This window comes from Schistocerca nitens, chromosome 1 (assembly GCF_023898315.1).
Source record: "Schistocerca nitens isolate TAMUIC-IGC-003100 chromosome 1, iqSchNite1.1, whole genome shotgun sequence".
Classification (NCBI taxonomy): Eukaryota; Metazoa; Arthropoda; class Insecta; order Orthoptera; family Acrididae; genus Schistocerca; species Schistocerca nitens.
In genome coordinates, this window is record NC_064614.1 from 948,758,148 (window position 1) to 948,780,087 (window position 21,940).

Here is a 21,940-nt window from a genome sequence, read left to right on the forward strand (position 1 = left end):
GGAGAGGGAAAGACGAAAGGATGTGGGTTTTAAGGGAGAGGGTAAGGAGTCATTCCAATCCCGGGAGCAGAAAGACTTACCTTAGGGGGAAAAAAGGACGGGTATACACTCGCACACACACACATATCCATCCACACATATACAGACACAAGCAGAGATATTCAAAGACGAGGAGTCTTAAAACCCACATCCTTTCGTCTTTCCCTCTCCTTCCCTCTTTACTCACGAAGCAACCGTTGGTTGCGAAAGCTAGAATTTTGTGTGTATGTTTGTGTTTGTTTGTGTTTCTATCGACCTGCCAGCGCTTTCGTTTGGTAAGTCACATCATCTTTGTTTTTAGATATATTTTTCCCACGTGGAATGTTTCCCTCTATTATAAACTATTGAAATTATTAGACATAAACTGCTCATAATAAGATTAGTATTGCAGGATGTACAGAACTAATTGAATTTTTAGATTTTGCTTTAGCTTACAGTGTGTGTTTTTTTTACATTGAATGACAAAATATACACTCAAAAATATGATCTTGTGATGGGTAGTAGTCTGGTAAAATTTTGTTTCGAGGCTCCACAACTAAAATACTTTGCACAAGCAATTGGCAGCAGTCATCCAAAAATAACTTTTACCATGGAAATAGAAGAAGGTGACCCCATTAACTACCAAACCTTACTATTAAGAAAGTCCACAACAAAACATAAATTTTCAGTTTTCAGAATACCAAAGTACAGATAGCATCATAAGTGTGGTAGTTTGTTCAAAATTACTTTAGGATTGACAGTTCACTAGGTGTGCAAGGAAGCACGAAGTAGAATTGCCATCTCCCACATGGAATGTTCCATTTCATTTTGCTCACTCAGACTTGCCAGTTACTCACTTTATGAAGATTAGACTTGCATTGATATGTTCTGGAAGAGCTGCATTATGTTTTCATTTTAATTTTATCTGCGGCAACAAATTATTGATATGATATAAGGACAGTTTACACAAATGCATTGTTACTGAATTATTGGCGTTGGGAACTTTTTTGATATTAAAGTTATAGCTTGTGTCATGTTGGAAGGTGACCCTACTTTCAGCCTTTCTGCTTGTCCCCCACCATTAACTGATAGCAGCCAATAAGATTCATCCTCTCTCCAAGCGGCTAGCTGCGAGTTAAAAACTAGTTTGTGAGAATCTCTCTCCCACAAACTGCACTGTTCCTGTATTTTGTGACAGCCCAGTTTCATTCACAGAACAATCGAATCATTCAATTAGATGTTGATGTTACTTTCTTTTAACATTATAGCTGTGAATGTGTGATTCCCAGATGAATATGTCAGGTGACAGCAATGTACGTGAAGTTCCTCACAAGCAACTTTAATTAAATTGCATACCTATGGAGTATCATCTTAGTCATGTGAGTGGTTTCATGATTTCCTGTCACAAAGATCACTGAATGTAGTAATCAAGGGAAAACCATCAAGTAAAACAGAAGTGATATCTGTCATTTGTTCCTGATCTGATAAACGATTTAGGAGACAATCTGAGCAGCTCTCTTAAACTGTTTGCAGATGGTACAGCGATTTACTGTCTTGCAAAGTCATCAGAAATTAAAACAACTTAGACAAGATATCTGTATTATGAGAAAAGTGGCAATTGACTCTAAATAATGAAAAGTCTGCAGACAGCCTCACATGTACTAAAAGGAATCCACTAAATTCGGCTTACAGGATAAAACAAACAACTCTAAAGGGTGTAAATTCAGATAAATACTTAGGAATTACAATTATGAATAACTTAAAATGCAACAATCACATGGTCAATGTTGTGTGAAAATCAAACTAAAGACTGTGATTTATTGGTAGAGCACTTGCAAAGTGCAACAGGTCTACTAGATTACTTCCTCCATCTTCTGGAGTATTGCTGTCAGGTGTGGGATCCATAGCAAAAAAGTTCAAAGATGGACAACTCGTTTAGTGTTATCGTGAAATAGGGGGGAGAGACAGCCACAGATATGATAGATGAATTGGGGTGGCAATCATCAAAACAAGGGGTTTTTTGCTGTGGCCGGGTTTTCCCATGAAATTTCAGACTCCAGCTTTCTCTTCAGAGTGTGAAAGTAGTTTGTTGGCACCCACTTACATATGGAGGAATGTTCATCATAATAAAATAAGAAAAATTAGAGCTCGCAGGGAAACATAACAGCGTTTGTGTTTCCTGCAAGCTGTTAGAGAGGGGAATGGTATAGAAATAGCTTTAAGGTTGTTTTATGAATCCTCTGCCAGGCACTTACTTGTGAATTGCAGGATAATCATGTAGATGTAGATGCTTCACAAGCTGGTGAAGAGGTTTACGTCTATCATTTATAACTTCTTCAAATGTGAATCTGAAAACGGTACTTCTATTTTTGACATTTTGAAGACTCGAGAATGAACCACAGAAGCATGTGTTGGCAAGAGAACTGTACAGAGAATAGTAAACAAAAGTGTTGGAGCTGTAGAAACCTCTGGAACATTTGTTTTCGCGTCCCCTGAAAATCATCTACATTGAAAGAAATCTGTAACACAAATAGATAATTTTGATAACAATGTTGCAAAGTGCTCAGTTTGAAATGTATATGAGAAAGGAATACCCAACATCACAAAAACTTGTTACAATTATGCCTGAGCAAATTGGCTTCAAAGGTAGTGCTTTGTCAGTGTAAAGAATTTTAAAATACATTGGTTTTAAACAAGTTAAGGAGAGAGTTTTTATTTGAAAGAAATGTCATAGAAGCACCACAAAGCACATCCGTTATAAAGATGCACAATAAAAGAGGAGGAGGTATTTCTACATTGTATTACCTTAATGAAACATGGGTGAATAAGAATCGTTCCTTGAATACCTGTTGGAAAATGAATGATCGTACTGGCAGTTTTAAAATTACCTTAGAAAAAGGTTCTCAGATACTTAATCTGCATACTGGCTCTTCTTCTAATTTGGCTCCTCAGAGTAAAAGTGAATTTAGGTGTGTAAGAAAAACAATAATAACTTCCATTCGGAAATGAATGCTCTCACCTTCAAGAAGTGACTCACTGAACAATTCTTGCAATACCTAGCTTTGAAGTCAGTCATTGTAATTACTGTGCCAGTTATCATTCAGCTGTTACAGAGAATTGACCAAGTATGAGCACCAGGAAAGGTTAGACAACTTTGGGGGTTTGCTGTGGCAACAGGTTATGCGAGATCGGTGGATTACAATCTGTGCCTCCCTCATGGTGTCCCCACTCACTACTTCTGTCATAGTTCTCAACCTTGAAGTAATTCTGGAATAGAAAATTCAGGATGAAGTGTAACAATATTAGAAAAAGGATAGTTGCTACTCACCACATAGCACAAATGCTGAGTCACAGATAGACACAACAAAAGGACTGTCATAAAATGGTCTTTCCACCAACAAGGTCTTCGTTGGAGATAGAACGCACACGCGCGCGCACACACACACACACACACACACACACACACACACACACACACACAAGCCGCAGATACATGACCACAGTATCTGGCTTCTGAGGCTACATGTGGTCTCGGCAGCCAGAGACTGCGATCGTGTGTGTGTGTGTGTGTGTGTGTGTGTGTGTGTGTGTGTGTGTGTGTGTGTGTTTCTGTCTATAACGAAGGCCTTGTTGGCCAAAAGCCCTATTTTTGTCAACCTTTTTATTGTGCCTATCTGTGACTCAGCATCTGCACCGTATGATGAGTAACTACTGTCCTTTTCATAATATTGTTAAAGTAATTCTGAACAGTCAATTATTCATGCCATCCACCATAATGTAAAAAAGCCTTTTTCACCTCAGTGTCAGTACAATAGGCTAAAGAGAGAAAAAATAAATAACAGGTGCACACTTAAAAAGAGAGAGAGAGAAATTATAAAGAAAGAATGCAAACCACCCCAGTAGAATTTCACAGCAGTATGTCCAGGCAGAGAGAGAAATGTTACAGAAAATATAATGTTAGTCATTTTTAAAGTTGTTAAAGCTCAAAAACTTCATGTAAAACGTAAGTTAAGAAGTTTATATGGCAAATTTTGTGACTCTGGGTATACAGAATTTACTGTAATATGATGAATATTATACCAGACAAACCAGCTGCTCTTTTAATGTAGGGGTTAAGGAGCATTTGCAGTCACATAGCAGAACTGCCTTGGGATTACAGTTAGCAGAAACCAACCATACTATAGGGAGCATTGAGTATAATTTTCATTTTCCACAGGGCACAAAAATCACATGTTCACAATTTGTTGGAAGATCTTGAAGTGTATAAAGGCAAAAATAAAGAAAAAAAGGAGCCAACAAGAGAGCTCAGTGGACAAAGCGATTTTGAGCCCAGTGCTTACATTTTTTTTGTTTGACAACATTTTATGTTAGTCATCTACCACTTCTCTTCTGTGTATTTTGCTTTGCCATTGCCTGTTATAGAGTCCATTAGATATTTTCTTCATTTTCTTACATCGATCATATTACATTCGTACTTGATTATTTGGTCTCTCTTTATATATTGTATTCATTGACTGTGATGTTATTGACTGAAACAAATTTTTATGATCGTTTTCTTGACATGGCATGTTGTGGAGTACGAGAGTGGTTAAGTTCCTCTGATTATCTCACTTGGACTGCATTCCTGTGGCTATGCCAGCAGAGGGTGCTGATTACTTACTTTCAGCCTTTTTGTTTCATCCATTTGGTTTCTTTCTGGAGTTATTTTATGATTATTAATAAATTATTTTGTTAGCTCCTTAAACTTGATCTTGAATATGTTATTTTTTATATAAAATCACTACAGAAGTGTGTCAGAATCACACATTTATGTCCTCACTCCTACCTTCTACATGCTTTCTAAAGTCCATAAACCCAGCCACCTAGGACACCTCATTGTGGCCAGTTACTGTGCCTCCACAGGGAGAATCTCAGCTCTCGTGGACCAACACCTTCAGCCTATTACTCATCATGTACCCTTCTATATGAAAGACACAAACTATTTCCTTCACCAACTTTCCACAGTTTGTATTCCTTTACCATCTGGCTCCCTGCCCATTACTGTTAATGCCATGTCCCTCTACATTAACATCTCCAGTGCCCAAGACATTGCCACCTTAATTCCCAACTATTGATTGACTCCAAACCCACAACCTCCTTCCTACTCACCCTGACCAACTGGATCCTCACTTGCAATTACTTCTCCTTTGGTGGCTCCCCTTCCAGCACTACACAAGCTTTCTAATCCACCACTACACTATCCTACTAGTCTTTTCCCTTATCTACATATTTCCTCCCCCCCCCCCCCAAAAAAAAAAAATCCCTCCCCAATCCATACCCCTCTTCCACACTATCTACATAGTTCAGAGAAACTTGTGCTAGAAGAGAATATCCAGATGGTTTGAACAGTGAAACAGCTGTTGAAATAATTTGTTTTGTGGTGTGTAGCATGTACAACTACTCGATGGTCAAGTTTGTGGTTTGCCACAATTTGACGATGGCCCCTCATGCGAGTAGAGCTGATATATAACATGACTGCTTTAACACATGACCCTGTGATTTATTGAATAGGAAATTCTTGTGACTGGACTGTGATGGATGGGTGTATGGGACAGGTTTGCTTCTGTGTTGACCACAGGGGAGTAACTCATGTGGTGCAGGATTGGGAATAGAACTAAAATAGTGGTGACAAGAACATTCCATAGGTTGGGTGGGCATCAGAATGCTACATTGGATGGTATGAGTAGGATATCAGAGGTAGTTGAAGCCCTGGTGGAGGATGTGGTTGAGCTTTTCAAGGCCAGGGTGATACTGGGTGATCAGAGAAGTTGTGATTGGTGGCTGGTTAACAGGTTTACTGATGTCAGAGGAGCAGATGGTATGGGAGATTTGTTGATGGATCAGTTGAATAGGATATTGTGTGTTCATGAAGTCTCTTCTGGTAAGGTTATTGGTGTATTTGGACAACCCCTCCTTTCCACAGCAGATGTGGCATCCATGGGGGGGGGGGGGGGGGCTGGGGCTGGGCAAGGCTGTAAGGAAGAGACTTTTTAACATGGAATGGGTAACAGTTGTGAAAGTGGCTGTACTGTTGGTGGTTGGTGCACTTGATATGGTCAAGTGGTTGGTGCACTTGATATGGTCAAACATATTTATGGAGCTATCTGAGAGGTAGAGATTGACATCTGGAAAGGTGGCTCGATGAGCTGTGAAGAAACATGTGATGTGGATTTGAGAGTAGGTGTTGAAGTTGTGAAGGAAAGAGCAACGATTGTCCTTGCAATGAGTCCAGATTGTGAAAATATCATCCATGAATCTGAACTAGACAGGTTGTGGAGATATGGTGAAGGAAGTAGGAATGGGGAATGTAGGATGGGAAGTTACATGCAATAGACTGGAGGTGTTGGTAAAAAAAAGGCAGAGATGCATTCCGTGGGAGCATTTTACCCAGTGAAATTGGGATGACCAATAGGGAGACTTATTGCTTTGGGTTTGTGGCGTTTTACTGCAGTCTAGTCGCAGGCATTTCCCACCCATTTTGAGGCAGGGTCATGTATGAAAGCAGTCATGTTATATGTCAGCTCTGCTTCAATCACTATACAGCATTCTATGTGGATATGACAAGTAACCAACTTTCTACATGTATGAATGGCCACTCCCAAACTGTTAAATGCTGTAATCTTTGGCCATCCATTTACTGAACATACTGCATGCCTCAACACAAATGACTTCAACAGCTGCTTCACAATGTGGGCCATCTGTATACTCCATTCAAGCCCAAGTTTCTCTGAACTGCTCTCTCTCTCCCCCCTCCCCTCCCTCATGCACTCCCTCCCTCCCTCCCTCCCCTCCCTCCCTCCCATCCCTCCTTCTTTCCTTCCTTCCCTCCCTCCCTCCCTCCCTCCCTCCTTCCTTCCTTCATACTTTCCTTCCTCACTTCGTTCTTTCTTTCTTTCTTTCCTTCCTCGCTTCATTCGTTCTTTCCTTCCTTGCTTCCTCCTCCTCATTACTGCAACTATACTTGATTCAAAATTTCAGTGTACCATAGATGTTAATATAATTGTTACTGTCATATTATTCATTTTATCTCACCACTATGTTGCTCCTTTTATATAGCACAGTATCTACATAATACCATATAAACACACCAAGAATATTTCACCCCAGTGGAAGAATAAAAATCGAAAACTGAAAATTATGGAAAGTGTATCTTGCAAATCATGTGAACAGCCGCCTGATGATGAACTTGTTGTTCGAAACCAGTTATGGTGCTATTTACCTAAGTAAATAGCAGTATTAATAGTGGTTGGTTGCTGTCTTCTTCTTTGTAAGGATTAACTACATTAATTGTACACAGCCACGGTCCCACCATGTCAGTTTTAGACAAAATAGCGTTAGAGTATCAATACTCCGTCTCACCATGGCCATGTGCGAGCACATTTGGGTGTCTGTGTATTTGTGTGTATATGAAGGTGTGTACTTTTTTTTTTAGAAAAAGGGCAAGAGCTCAAAAGCTAGTTTGGATGCTCTTTCCTGTTAGGTATTTCTGTGCTACATGCATTGGTCCACTACAGGTGAGAGGTTGCCTTTCCCTTATTTTATGTATTGCTCCATCTAGGAATTTCCATTACTGTTGTAAATGAATTTTGTGTGTTTTCTACTTTTTTTTTAAATCAACAGTTTGTTTCCAAATGTATGATGATTCAGATTTTAAATGGTTTTCATGATATTTTATGTTTCAATTTTATTGTAGGTTTCCATTGGAACCATCAAGTTAGTACCTTCTGCACAGTACTTTCCTCTTCGGTTCCACTGCCTTGAAATGTTAATAGAACTCTCAGCAAATTCAGGTGTATTCATACCTGTGTTGCCTTTTCTTCTCGAGGTAAGTAGCATTATTTCTAATATAATTAATTACTGAAATTATAAGCTTTAAAATGACCCATATGTGTTGCTGCTCATTTATTGGAACTAAGTAATTGTTCCAGTTATCACCCGTAAGTTTGGTTTCATGCAATTCCATTCCTGTCATTTGCCAGCCATCCTCTTCATTTAGCATAACTGTTTCACTATAAATCAAACACACACTGCCTTATAAATACATATTCAGGTGTTCCATTTTAAGTCTTCCCTTCACCATTCATTAAACAAGAAGTTTCAGCAATGACTGATATTGTAATGTGTGCCCAACCATTCTCTCTCTCTCTCTCTCTCTCTCTCTCTCTCTCTCTTTCATGTTTGTTATTAGATTTTCTTTTCCCACTGAGTGAGGAAGTAATGCCTTCATTCATTCCTAACTTGATGAATGTATCTGATCTTCAACAATCTCCTGTAACATCATATTTCAAAGGTTTCTAATTGTTTTCATTCCTGTCGTTCCCATATTTTTCACCCGTCTTTGACCACAACCTTTCGTGAATATCTTTCTGTAGTCAAGATTTTTAGTTTTGGATGTCAGCAACTATTTCTTTTTATAGAAAGCCTTTCTGTCTCGTAATCCATCTTACTATGTCTTTCTGGAGTCTTTATGGTTTGTACTTTAAAGATATCAAAATTTATCCACATCTTGACAATTCTCTTGCCCAAGTTTAACATTTAGCCACCTAATCTGTCCTCCTGCTGCACTCATCATTACCTTTTTTTCTAAATAAATATTATGTGCATATTATAATGCACATTCCTTTTCATTAATCACCCGACTCTTCTTGTTCACATTCAGTGACTATCAGCAAATCCTATCGTGCCGATTTGCTGTCCGTGACGAACAACGTCCGTATTGATATATATAGTCCCTAACTTAGTTTGTCTCTTCAGTATACACTGCCCAAAAGAATTAGGGGAACATAACTTTGGACATCCGCCATGTTCCATTGAGCAATAATTGAGGACAGAGTATGTTACCTCATTATACCTCTATCTTTCACAAATTAAGTAGGCAACAAAATGTCAATACATCCTCATTCCTGCACGCATCAAAAACTGAAATGTCTGGTGGGTGTCAAAAGAAATTGGAAACAATCATCCTTACTGTAGTCCCATCTGCTTTTAATTTAATATTGAGAGATTCAGAAATATGTAAGCCCTCTGTGAGCCTGACACCTATCTGGCCCACTCCATATAAGCCTATGTAGGTCACCCTGCAGTATCCGTTCCCATTCTTCATTGAGAGATCTTGAAGTGTCTGGTTGAACAGGATGACCAAGAATATGTCTGGCTAGCATGTCTCTCACCTGCTCAGTGGGGTTTAGGTTGGTACTCAGTGTTTGCCATTCCATTACTTCAATGTCCAGGCTTCACAAGACATCCCTGATAATATGCAGCACGCAGAACCTGGTATTATCGTGCATAAGAAGGAATTCACCATATGCAGCAGCCACCGCCAACACGGTCAGACAGGATCTGTTCGATTTATTGCACGGTGGTAAGGTGACTGTGAACGACAACATCCATAGAGCTCTCGACACCGATGCCACCCCACACCGTCCCAGAACTTTAGCCGAATCTGTCGATTTCCTGGACGACATCTGGTGGGCACTGCTCGACACGGCGTGGGCACTGCTCGACACGGCATCTCCACACATAAATTTGGCCGTACATCGGAGGAAATCTGTTTGTGAATAACACGTTTCACCAGTGATGAAGTTGCCAGTTGACATGAGAAAGGTGGAATTGAAGGCATGCTGTGAGATGATGCCATGTCAAGGGGTGTACTCAAACAGGACGTGTGGGTAGTAAGGTCCTGTCTTGTAATCTATTCCTTATAGTCCGACTGAACACTGTGGCTCCAGTGGCTCTTCTGAGATCATCTTGCAGCATTATGGCAGTATCTGTACTATGCCACAATGCAAAATTGGCTGAATATTAGTCTTCATGTGGAGTTGTATTGTGTCAGCGAACTTGTCCCACTTCCCTTGTGTATTGACCAGTCTCTCTGTAGCACATCCAAAACCTGTACGCGACAGGCGAAGAGACATTGGCATATGCAGCAACATGATGGAAAATCCATCCTTCTTGGATCAAGCAGACTGCTCTTGCAAGATGCACTGCATTAAGATGTTGCATTAGATGTGCTCGGTTGAATACAGTATCCACTAATGACAATTTCCATTGTGTACCTTACTAGGGAGCACTGGGACACCAGCACTCACTTCCTTTTGAGGGGTTACCTGACACTGTCATGCTAGCACAGCTGACAGATGGTGAATGACTGTAGTTGCTGCATACATTGAAAGCAAATATTTCACACTGTGCAATAAGACCACAGGTATTGCCTGTACCAAAATAGATTTAACATACTGGACATTCATACATGTGTTCCCCAAATTCTTTTGAGCAATTTTCGGATGACATCTCCAATGTGGTCTTGTCAGAACTGAATTAATTATCCTTTTGTACCAGTATGATATACCATACTGTATAAGAATGGAAAAAATTCAGTCCAGTCCACACGATCAAAAAGTCTTCTGAATGTACGAATGCAGTATATGCTTCTTTGATTTTCCTGCATCTGCCTTCTATTATTAGCTGCAATGCTAAAGTAGCTTCTTAAGTGCCTCTACTTCTCTTAAAACCAAACTGCTCTTCTCATAATCTACTTTCAGATCTCTCGTCTACAATTTGATAAAGTGCTGCTGAGTATTTTTGACCCATGTGATACTAGACTGTACAGTAATTTTCACACGTGTCTGCCCTTGCTTTCTTAAATAGCACACATTTATTTTCCATACATTTTAGTATTCAAGTATTGCTTACTGTGTACTCATTCAGTAGATCCATACATAGATATCAGGAGACAGTGGTAAGTGCAAGTGGTAAGGCGTGAGTATGGTACCATTATGTAAAGGAAATTTACATAATTTTATATCAGTTATTTGTGGCCTACTGTGTTGTGTGTTTATGTTCAAGATGCACAATAGTAAGAAAATTTATTGTATACCAAAAATGAAAACAGAAGAATAAATTAAAAGTATTCTGATGGGCAAGTACATAAACTGCAGTAAATCACCAAGAATATGTAGCAGTCTACAGGGCAACGGCCACGCGCTAACTTGAAGTTCAGTGCAGTGCAGTGTTCTTAGCAAGTGAATCATGATTATCTGAGCAGCTACATGCCCAGCCACCAGGGGTGCTGTTCTTTATGCTTTTAGATGTTTCATATGCATCCTGTTTATTCTTCATTTTTTGTGAATTTGGTAATGTACACTCCTTGCCAATGTTCTGTTACCTGGTGTTTTCCAGTTACGCCTGTAATCTATTCCTTTCTATGTTAAGGATTAGAGTTCAGAATTAGGGCATTTCTATACTTTCTATTTGTAAGTCTGACGTCAGGCATTCATTCCTAATAAAGTTTCAAAGAGCCGTACAAGTGTCATTCACTTAGTCACTATAAACACATCAAGCAAAAGTCAGGTAGCCTAAAGCAGAACAGAACTCAGCAAGTGGTGACCCCCATTATGATCAATGGTATCTCATTCGAATTGAGTGATGGCTGATGAATAATTAATATCGAGAATAGCTGAATAGTATCGAGAATAGCAATGTGCCTGCCACTATTCTGGCTGAATAATCCTGTCCTTTGGTTCAAGCAAACAGAAGCAAGTTCCACTCCCTCCCTCCCCTTTGCAGGGATAACTAAGTTCGCATTCATAGTAAGTTGACTCAACAATCGATTCGTCGCTGAGGTGCAAGATATAAATTATGGCACCACTGGAGACGGACTCCTATCCCAAGCTCATGTAAGAATTGATACAATGTGTGACCACATCAAAAGAGGAATGTATATGGCAAGTTCTTACTCAAGAAAATATGGTCGATAGGAAGACATTCCAATTTCTGAGATGCCTATGCAGTAAGGTCAATGCAGTCACTGTGGAGCAGTCATTTGCTGCTGCCGATAAAAGTTATAGTTCTCTCTCAGACCTATATGCCGCTGGATGTCATGGCGCAGCTGGCCAAACAAATATGAAATGCAATCGCACCTGCATAGGTCAGCACAGTCGCTGCACTTGACAACAGTGCAATGCAATCTCTCCAGCAACAGTAGCACGGGCTGACCATGACTCATTTGTGGCAAAGATTGAACTGTTGTGTGCCCAGGTCAGTGTGCTGTTGTCAGAGGACAGCACTATCAGTGGCAGAGATTGATACCAATGATGTTCAAGGAGTAGATGTTTTGGTGGTGTCATGACTTTCAAGGCAACGTACAGATTTGCTGGCACCGCTGGTTTGGTGATCAGATGAAGAAGTGTTCATCACAGTGCTCTCACCCACATACAACTGGTGGTCCCTAGTAGGTGCAGCCAATTGCCAGACGTCCTCCAAGCACCTGTTTGTCACCAACAGTGGTGCTAGCATGAAATTCTTAATAGATACAGGGCCAGATCCGAACAGCCTACTTCAAATGTCCATGCATCTTTGCTGGCCATCAACTGCCTTCCGTCTGATGGTGATCAACGGCCCATCAGTTGTGACATACAGTGGATAGAGCTAAACCTTGAACTGTACCACTCGTAGGTGTGGGACTGCACAGTCATGGGTGTCACTGAGGTGAAAGCAGACCTCATGGCACACAATTCTTAGTGCCAAGTTGATGCAGGCTTCTGGGGGTGACTATGCAAAGTTATTGAGCAAGTACCCAAACTTGACTAGGTCATCTGGTGCTCCTAAGCAAATACCACATGATTAAGTGCACCACATAAAGACGACAGATAGACCCCTTGTAGTGTGTCGGCCAAAATGTTTGGCTCCGAAGCGCTTAGCAAAAGTGAAGGCCAAATTTGGTTCTGTGTTTTATGAAGGCATAATGTGGCTGTCTAAAAGTCTGTGGTCCTTACCATTACATTTGGTACCAAATAAAGTTGGAAAGGTGGAGCCTGGTGCCCATGAAACAACTATCATGAGCTTAACCCACAACCAGTGCCTGACAGATACGCTGTACCATTTTGGAGGGTTTATAATTATGTGTTACTTGGTTCCTCTATATTCACTGTTCTGGAGCATTTTCAGGCATATATTCAGATACCAGTAGCCATGGAAGACGTACTCAAGGCTGCCATAATAATGCCTTTTGGGTAATTTGGAAGCATTTTGATGACTTTTGGGTTATGCAACACCACTCAAACTTGGCAAAGAGTATAGACTCCATTCTCCAAAGGCTATCATACTGCCTTGCGTACATTGATGATGTCCTAGTGTTCTCCGCCAACTCGGAACAGTGTCGACAGCATCTGCAGGAGTGACTGGGTTATATGGAGTCATCTTGTTGTCAAGTGTGTCTAGGTGACGTTCCTTGATCATAAGATCTCTGCTGCAGGATCCCTTCATCGGCCTGAGAAGGTGGACGCGGTACTGCTGCTAGCCTGGCCAACGGCAGTCAGATATTCTTGAGTACGCTAAACTTCTGTGGACGAAACATTCCTCATGCTGCAGAGTTACAGGAACCTTTATGGTGGCGTTATCGGGCTCAAAAGTTAACAGCAAGTCTGTGGTGAAGCGGACAGGTAATATGTGTTTTGTGTGTGATACAGCAAAGAAGAGCTGGGCCAATACAACAGTTCTGGCACACATGTGGTTTGACGCACCACTAGCTGTAGTGATGGGTGTGAGCCATACAGCTGTCAGTGGAGCACTACAGCACAACAACAGTGGTTGGATAATGCCTGGCAACCACTGGCACACTCTCCACAACAACTGTCGCATTTGCAGAGGAAATGGAGCACACACAAATGTGAGCTCCTGGCTGTTTACCTGGTAGTAAAATGCTTTTGTCCTCAAGTCAAAGCATGAGTGCTCACAATTTATACAGACCACAAGCCATTGATGTTTGCATTCAGATGGAACAGTGCCAAGTGTTCACCCAGACAGTTTAACCACTTGGAATTCATGCCTCAATTCACAAGAGGCGTTAAGCACATATCTGGGATCAACAATCTCATCGCGGATTGTCTATTGTGTGTTAACAGCATCTCCAGTTCAATAGATTTTTTCACACTTGCACATGTGCAGTGAGAAGGTGATGAATGCCTTATGTAAGTCAGAAATGCTGCATCAGCATTGAAGCTACAGCTGATTGACGTTCCAGGGGAAAGAACGCAACTGTACTGCAATGTCTCTCATGGCTGACCTTGTCCATTTTTCTGTCACCAGTGTTCAGAAGGCAATCTTTTAACACTGTCCATGAGTTGTGCCATCCAGGGGTGCATCCAACAATTTGTGCAGCATCTCAGCATTTTGTGTGGCTGGTGTGCAGAAAGACTGTCAGAAATGGGACAGATCTTGTCTCAAGTGTCAACACTGCAAGATTACCCTCCATATCCAAGCCCTAATCACAGACTTCGCAGATACCACCACTCACTTTCACCATGTACATTTGGACATTGTTGGACTGCTTTGCCCATTGAATTGGCAGAGGTACTTATAAAAAGTTCACTCAGTTGGCCAAATTTTGTGGTTATACTCACTGTAAGAACACTAGCTACCACCCGGTAAGCAATGGGATAATTGAATGCTGTCACTGTTGTTTGAAGGCAGCACTAATGTTCCTCGAAGAGACCTGGTTATCGACACTATTGGTGGTACTATTCAGTCTGTAAACAACACTCAAGTGTGACCTTGGTTCGTCAGTGGCAGAATTAGTTTATGGTGAGACATTGTGTCTACTTGGTAATTTTGTCGACACAGACACATTAGAAACAGCCACGCAAGATCAGCCAGAATCTTTGCATCACTTGAGAGGCTATGTTTCTAGGATCCATCCTCTGGAAGCCTCACAGCATGGCGCACCACCCTCTTTCGCGCACCAAGATCTGGAACATTGTACACAAGTTTGCTCTACACTGCAAGCCCCATATTCTTGCCTGTGTAAAGTTCTCCAGTGACATACCCAAACAGTGGACATTCTGGAGAACGACAAGGCTACAAGTGTTTCATTGAACCATGTTAAATCAGCATATGTCTTCCACAATACTCCACTGACAGTGGCTCGACAGAGGCATCCACCCACCTCAGATCAAGACGCTATATCCGCCATTGGAGCATCCGTCTACTAGTGCATCTTCTCCTCTGATGCTGATGACTCATTCTGACTGCCAGGTGTGTTTCTCGGCATGATTAGTCAATGCCAACACTTTGCTTCCTCCTAGGGGACTGATGTAGTGCCCTACACATCAGCCGCCTTGCGTTAACTAGTGTACGGAGCAGTGCAGTCTTCTTGGTAAGTGAATTGCAGCTGTCTGAACAGTTCTGCTCCCAGCCACCAGGGGCACTGTGGTTTTTATGTTTCTATATGCTTTCTGTTTATTCTTTGTTTCTTGTGAATTTGTTAGTAATGTATGCTCCTTGCCAATGATCTGTTATCTGCTATTACCAAGTTATAGCCTGTAATCAATTCCTTTTTGTCAAGAATTAGATTTCCAAATTATGCCATTTCTATCCTATCTGTTAATAAGAGTAATGTCGTGTACATTCCTAATAAAGTTTCAAAGAGTCAGTACAAGTGTTGTTCACTTAGTCGATATGAACTCACTAAGCAAAAGTCGGTTAGCCAAAAGTAGAGCTCAACACGACACATATAAAAAGATAAGTTCTAGGAGAAAAAAATAAATGCAATTGGCAGATTAATTTACTCAAGGCAACAGAGTAATACTGGTATAGTTTTGAATCTTTTTTAGTAGACTTGTATTCAGTATTTCATATGTGATGCAGTAGTTTCCACTGCCAAGAATATTTCTGCATCTTCTGTTCACCCAAAAAAATAATTTACACCTGTAGTAGGCTGTTTTACCTGTGACCTAGACTTGTATGTTTACTGTCTGTTGGGGGAAAAAAACATTTATTTCTTAAAAAAAAGGAAGTTAATGATTGTTTCTTACAATTGATTTTAAGGTTTCTGTACAGGTACTTGTTCTCTTTTCGTAAAATGTTAGAAGTTTTTTTTTTATTTAAATTATAGCGGTATTGTTGTGGTGCGATACCTATTTTCCAGCCTCCTGCAAATAGCACCACAGTCTTAGTGATATTATCAACAGGCACAGTTTTACAAATAGTTAATCGAAGTTTTTAATTTGAAACTAAATATTATATACTTATTAATTGTTTAAGGTGCTGACAAACTTTGATTTTAATAAGAAACATAAGAAAGTATCCATGAAACCTCTGGACTTCACATGCATTTTAAGAGTGTCCAAAGGCCAGTTGCAGGAGAATGGATTTAAAGATGCAGTCATAGAAAACATTTACAAACTACTCCTTCAGTATATGGCAAATGAATCTCACAGCATTGCATTCCCAGATATGACTGTTCCAGCAGTGATTCAGGTAAGTATTATTTCTCAGTTCTCTCTTCAGTATATTATCTTAGTATGATATGAAAGTCTTTGTGTTACCACTATCTCACTAATTCACACCCCATTGAACGACAGACCTTTCCAAGGTGAGGTGGCTTATGGGTTGCAACAATATTGTAGCTGTATGATAGGCGTGACCACAATGTAATTATATCTGTGGAGAGGCCAGATTAACCCATGGTTCCTGAAGAGGGGTGGCAGTCTTTTCAGTAACTGCAGAGGCAACAGTTTGGATAACTGACTGGTCTGGCCTTGCATCATTGACCAATGTGACCTTGCTGTGCTGGTACATGGAATGGCTGAAAGCTTTCCAGAGAGTATGTAGCTCTACTATATAATATAGTGATGGTGGTAAAATAGTCCCCAATTTGGATCTCTGTATGGGGACTGCTCAGGTGGAGTCATTACTAGAAAAAACAAAACTGGCATTCTACGGGGTGGAACATGGAATGTTTGGTCCCTTGACTGGGAAGGTGGGTTAGATAATTTAAAAAGGAGAATGGATATGATGAACTTAGTTGTAGTGGGAATTAGTGAATTCCAGCAACAAGAACAACAGGGCTATTGGTTACGTCAATACAGAGTTATCAACACATAATCAAGTAGAGGTAATGCAGGAGTAGCCATAATAATGAAAAAGAAAATAGCAATATGGTTAAGATACTATGAACAACATAGTGAACACATAATCATAGTTGAGATAGACATGAAACCAACTCCCACCACCATAGGAGAAGTTTATATACCAGCTAGCTCCACAGATGAAAAAAAGAGATTGAGAGAATGTATGATGAGACAAAAGAAATTTTTCAAATAAATAATGGAGATAAAAATTTGTGGCAGAATTTTACACAAATCATAATTTAATAATCACCAATGCTTGGTTTAAGATTGATGGAAGAAGGTTGTATACTTACTGGAAAGCTTTTGATTGATTATAAGACAGAGATTTCAAAATCAGTTTTACATTGCAAGACATTTCCAGCAAAAAAATGTGGCCTCTGGTCCTAACTTAATGATTATGTACTGCAGATAAAATCTGAAGAAATTTCAGAAAGGTGGGAAATTAAGGAGATGAGACGTGGATAAATTGAAACAACTGGGGGTAGTTGAGAGTTTCAGATGGAACATTAGGCAATGTTGAATGGAAGCAGAGGAAAGGAATACAATAGAAGATAAATGGGTAGCTTTGAGAGCAGAAATAGTGAAGCAGAAAAAAGCGTATACAAACAGCTAAGAATGAGATTGACAGAAATTGCAAAATGGGTAGAGGGCAATGAAAGGCAGTAGAAACATGGATGTCTATGGAAGAAATAGATACTGCCTACAGGAAAATTAAAGAGGTCATTGGAGAAAAGAGAAGTAACTCTGTTGATGTCAAGAGTTTAGGTGACAAAGACACTACTAAGCAAAGAAGGAAAAGCTAAAATGTGGAAGGAATAAATAGAGGTTCTGTCTAACACAAGAAGACTTGAGGACAATATTGTAGAAAGGGATCAGTAAGTAAGTGAAAATCAGATTGGAAATAAATACAGCGAGAAGTATGTGACAGACCACTGGAAGGCACAAGCTAAAACAAGGCACCTGTAGAAGATGACATTCCATCAAAATTATTGACGTTCTTTGGAAAGCCAGCCGTGACAAAACTATTCCACCTGGTGTGCAAGAGGTATGAGACAGTGGAAATACCCTCAGACTTCAAGAAGATTGTAATACTTCCAGTTTGAAAGCAGTCAGGTGCTGACAGTTGTGAATACTACCAAACAGGCCATTTAATAAGTCATGGTTGCAAAATATGGACATGGTTATTTACAGAAGAACTGGAAATCTTGTATATAACCACCTTCTGGAAAATAACTTTGGGCTCTGGAGAAATGTATGAACACGTCAATACTGACCCTATGTCTTACCTTAGAAGATAGATTGAAGAAAGGTGAACCCATATTTATATAATTTGAAGATATGGAGAATGCTTTTAACAACGTTGACTGGACAACACTGAAACTTCCTGGCAGATAAAAACTGTGTGCCGGACCGAGACTCAAACTCGCAAGCTTTGCCTTTCGTGGGCAAGTGCTCTACCAACTGAGCTACCCAAGCATGACTCAAGCCCCGTCCCCACAGCTTTAATTCCACCAGTACCTCGCCTCCTACCTTCCAAACTTCACAGAAGCTCTCCTGCGAACCTTCCAGAACTAGCACTCCTGCGAACCTTCCAGAACTAGCACTCCTGGAAGAAAGGATATTGCGGAGACATGGCTTAGCCACAGCCTGGGGTTGTTTCTAGAATGACATTTTCACTCTACAACAGAGTTTGCGCTGATATGAAACTTCCTGGCACACTCTTCGAAATTTTGGAGGTATAAGCCAAGGTACCTGTGGCTTGACATGTGTGAGCAGCCCATAGTGGCTTGCCTTGCATGTATTCTTTTTTTTTTTTAATTTTTGTGACTAATGCTTTATCACTTGATATTTATTTTATACGCGACATGCCAATTTGAATGTTTAATTTCAGATGAAGGCACTCATAGAAGTGCCGAAACCAGGTCAAAAGACTTCATTTTTGTGACCGAGGGCTTTAATTGCTTTAACTTCGTACTTATGTGTCTGACATCGCATCAAATCATGCATTGTTAACTGGGAATACTCACGTGACAGAAAAATAGTATTATTGCTAATGACACAAATGTCGTGCACCCCAAACTCACACTCCATACAACCTCCCAGCTCAACCACCCATTTGCAGAGCACAGTGCTCAATGCTCTGCACTTTGTGCCATTGCATAATCTGCCCCCCCCCCCTCCCCAACCCCCTTCTCCCTGGCTCTTGATCTCTGAACACAAATTAGTTTCTGTGAACTAGCCTTAGACATACCGTATTGTACAGACTATTAGACACACTTTTTTTCATCAAAAAATTGCCTCCAAAATGCAGGTGTATCTTATACTTGAAATTAATATAAAAATGCAGTGTTTTAATTTAAAATTCCTTTCATTCTTAAAAATGGCCATATGTTCGATGTCGCGGGAAACCTGCCTGCATGGGATTCAAATGGCAGCAGCAGTGCACCAATGCAACGAATATGAGTTGCGGGAATTCACAAGCTTGCTAACACTGTCTCCCTCCCAACCCGCCATCATAAAACAGAACACTGTCTAGCTTATGACGCGTCATTGCAGTCTACAGTGCCAGTGAACTTGAACTGAAAGTGAGTTTTTTTATCAGTAACAGTACAATACTTTTGTTAGTAGCTAACAACAATGTAGGAAAGGACAGATTGCTACTTGGTTTAAACAAGACACGTCAAGTTGCAGAAAGACAGAATAAAAGACACTTACATAAAGCTTTCGGCTACAGCCTTCATCAGCAAAAGAGAAACAAGCATCATTTGCACAAACAAGCAAGCACGTATATGACCGCCAACTCCTGCATATCAGATCGGAATGCCAGTCTAAAATCAAACAAGTGTGTCATTGGATAAAACAGTTGTGGTCTACAGTGAGAGAAGACATTATTATTATTAAATCTTTCAAGAAGTGCGACATAAGTAATGCTCTCGATGCCAGTGAAGACCTTCTTATATTTGAAGAGAACAGTGGTGACAACGAAGAGGAAGTCTGGATTGGTCCGGGAAGTGTGCTCGGGTAGCCGAAGTGGTTAAGGTGTTTGCTTGCAGTAAGGAGGAAATCCAGGTTCAAGTTTTCATTTGTCACAAACAGCTGACGTCAATCTAGATGCACAAAATGCGATTCCATTTATAATATGGTGTATTATTTCATCCTCAGTGTATGTTGTGTCCCTATGTCGGTATTGGGTTCTTACCTAGTGTCACATGAATAAGTCCCTTATTTTGAAAAATCTGATGATTTTGCATGAAGCAGAGGAGGACTGTCCCATTAAATGAAAAGATCCTATAAATTTTCTCATAGAAACAATTCTGTAAAGAATGTGACCGTGTAGAAAACACATGCTAAATTAACAGTCTGTTTATTTAGAGTAAAATCGATGAAAGGTGAGAATTATATTATTTTTGTGGGCTTGTCCTAGAAAATGTTGAGTTACTGCCTGATATATGCATAATGTTTTCATGTTGAGTTACTGCTTCATATATGCATAATGTTTTCTTTTATGTGCAGATAAAAATGTTTCTGAAGAATTGTAAAAATCCCAATTATTGCAAGAAAATGAAACAAATTTTAGAAAAGATAGAAGAAAATGCACACTATATTGAAGAGGAACGAAAGAAAGTATCATTTGCACTGTCTGACAAAAAAGCAATAAGTGCTTGGGAAAATGGTATAAAATTGCAAGGTACGCCTTTAGCAAAATTTTATACCAGCTGGAACAAAATGAACATACAGCAGCTAGCTAAGAAAGCAACAGATAATGTAAAGGTATGTTATGTTTTTCACATTATTGGAAATACCTTTTCTGGTGAAAACTTTACTTGTCCTAAAAATTGATGTGTGTAGGCTAAATACATGATAACAGTTTAATAATATCATTTCTTTATTAGGAACTCTCTATTAATTTGTTGCACATGACGTGTCATTTATTATCAGTATGCTAATGTTATTAGGAACATAAAGTGAAAGTCCTCCTCACCAGCTTTTCATCATCTTTGGAGTATTACATGCTGAAAATTTATAATGGTTAGTTAAAAAATGAAACAATATTTGAGTGTTGTCAATTCATCATCATTTTTTGGTGCTCTTATAGTTGATATTTTTCATTTGGCATTTCAGTATGCATGTAATATTGTCTGAAAAGCTAGATAGCAGGTGGTTTTTGGTTTTTGGACATGTTACTCAAGTTCAGTCATGTCTTTAAAGAATTAAGGTGCCATGGTTGAGCATAGTCTGTGTAACTTGCTCTCTATTATAAGAAAAACTAGTTTTTCAGATCGCAATTTTTATGACATCATATCTCCTGAACTGGATGTGTCGTAAAATACTGTCTGCAAAGTGTGTTGCAAGAAAAGTTAATAGTACAGAAGTAATAAATTCAAATGTTGTGCCTGATGCTGGAGTTTGATCGCATGAAGAGCGAAAACGCAGTAAGCAATAACAGCGAAAATGTAGTAAGCGATAAACTGTCTTCCTTCTGTTATTTTTTGGGGGAGGGGGTATGTCAGTGCAAAAAGTATCAAAAAAATTTGAAATTAAGTGTAAGTCTGTTGGAAGTCACTAAGTGCTTTTCTCAAATACTGAATAAATATGGGCTGGGTAATTTGTGCACAATGAGTTAACCTGCCTCAAGACAAATACACAGTTTCTAACTTTAATACTGTTTGTGCTACACCTTTAACATAAGATCGTAGCTCTTAATGAGTAGATTGTTGCAGCATCCTAATTTTTTAAATTTGGCCAATAATTATATGAAATACTGAAAAGCAAATTTTTGTTGCTCCTGGAAGCCATTGGATAGGCAACTTGCAACCCGAACCAGATAGACATTTTATCTGGTTAGCAGTATAGAAGTTTTTATCTTTTATAACCGTATTTAAATGCACTTGGATGTTGGATGCACTTGGATGTTGGATAGAGGATTTTGACATTTCTCTTTAAGTGACTGGCATGGATTAGTTATCTCAGTAACA

General features: G+C 39.7%; 1 protein-coding gene across 2 annotated transcripts in view; it reads left to right on the forward strand.

Moving 5' to 3' along the window:
- Nucleotides 1-21,940, forward strand: part of LOC126194494 (nucleolar complex protein 2 homolog) — a 125,526-nt gene that overhangs the window by 76,792 nt on the left and 26,794 nt on the right. For both annotated transcript variants that reach the window (XM_049932770.1, XM_049932771.1), the window contains exons 9-11: nucleotides 7,751-7,882; nucleotides 16,096-16,311; nucleotides 20,478-20,735. In XM_049932770.1, the coding sequence (XP_049788727.1) occupies nucleotides 7,751-7,882; nucleotides 16,096-16,311; nucleotides 20,478-20,735 (606 nt within the window). The remainder of the gene's footprint in view (nucleotides 1-7,750; nucleotides 7,883-16,095; nucleotides 16,312-20,477; nucleotides 20,736-21,940) is intronic.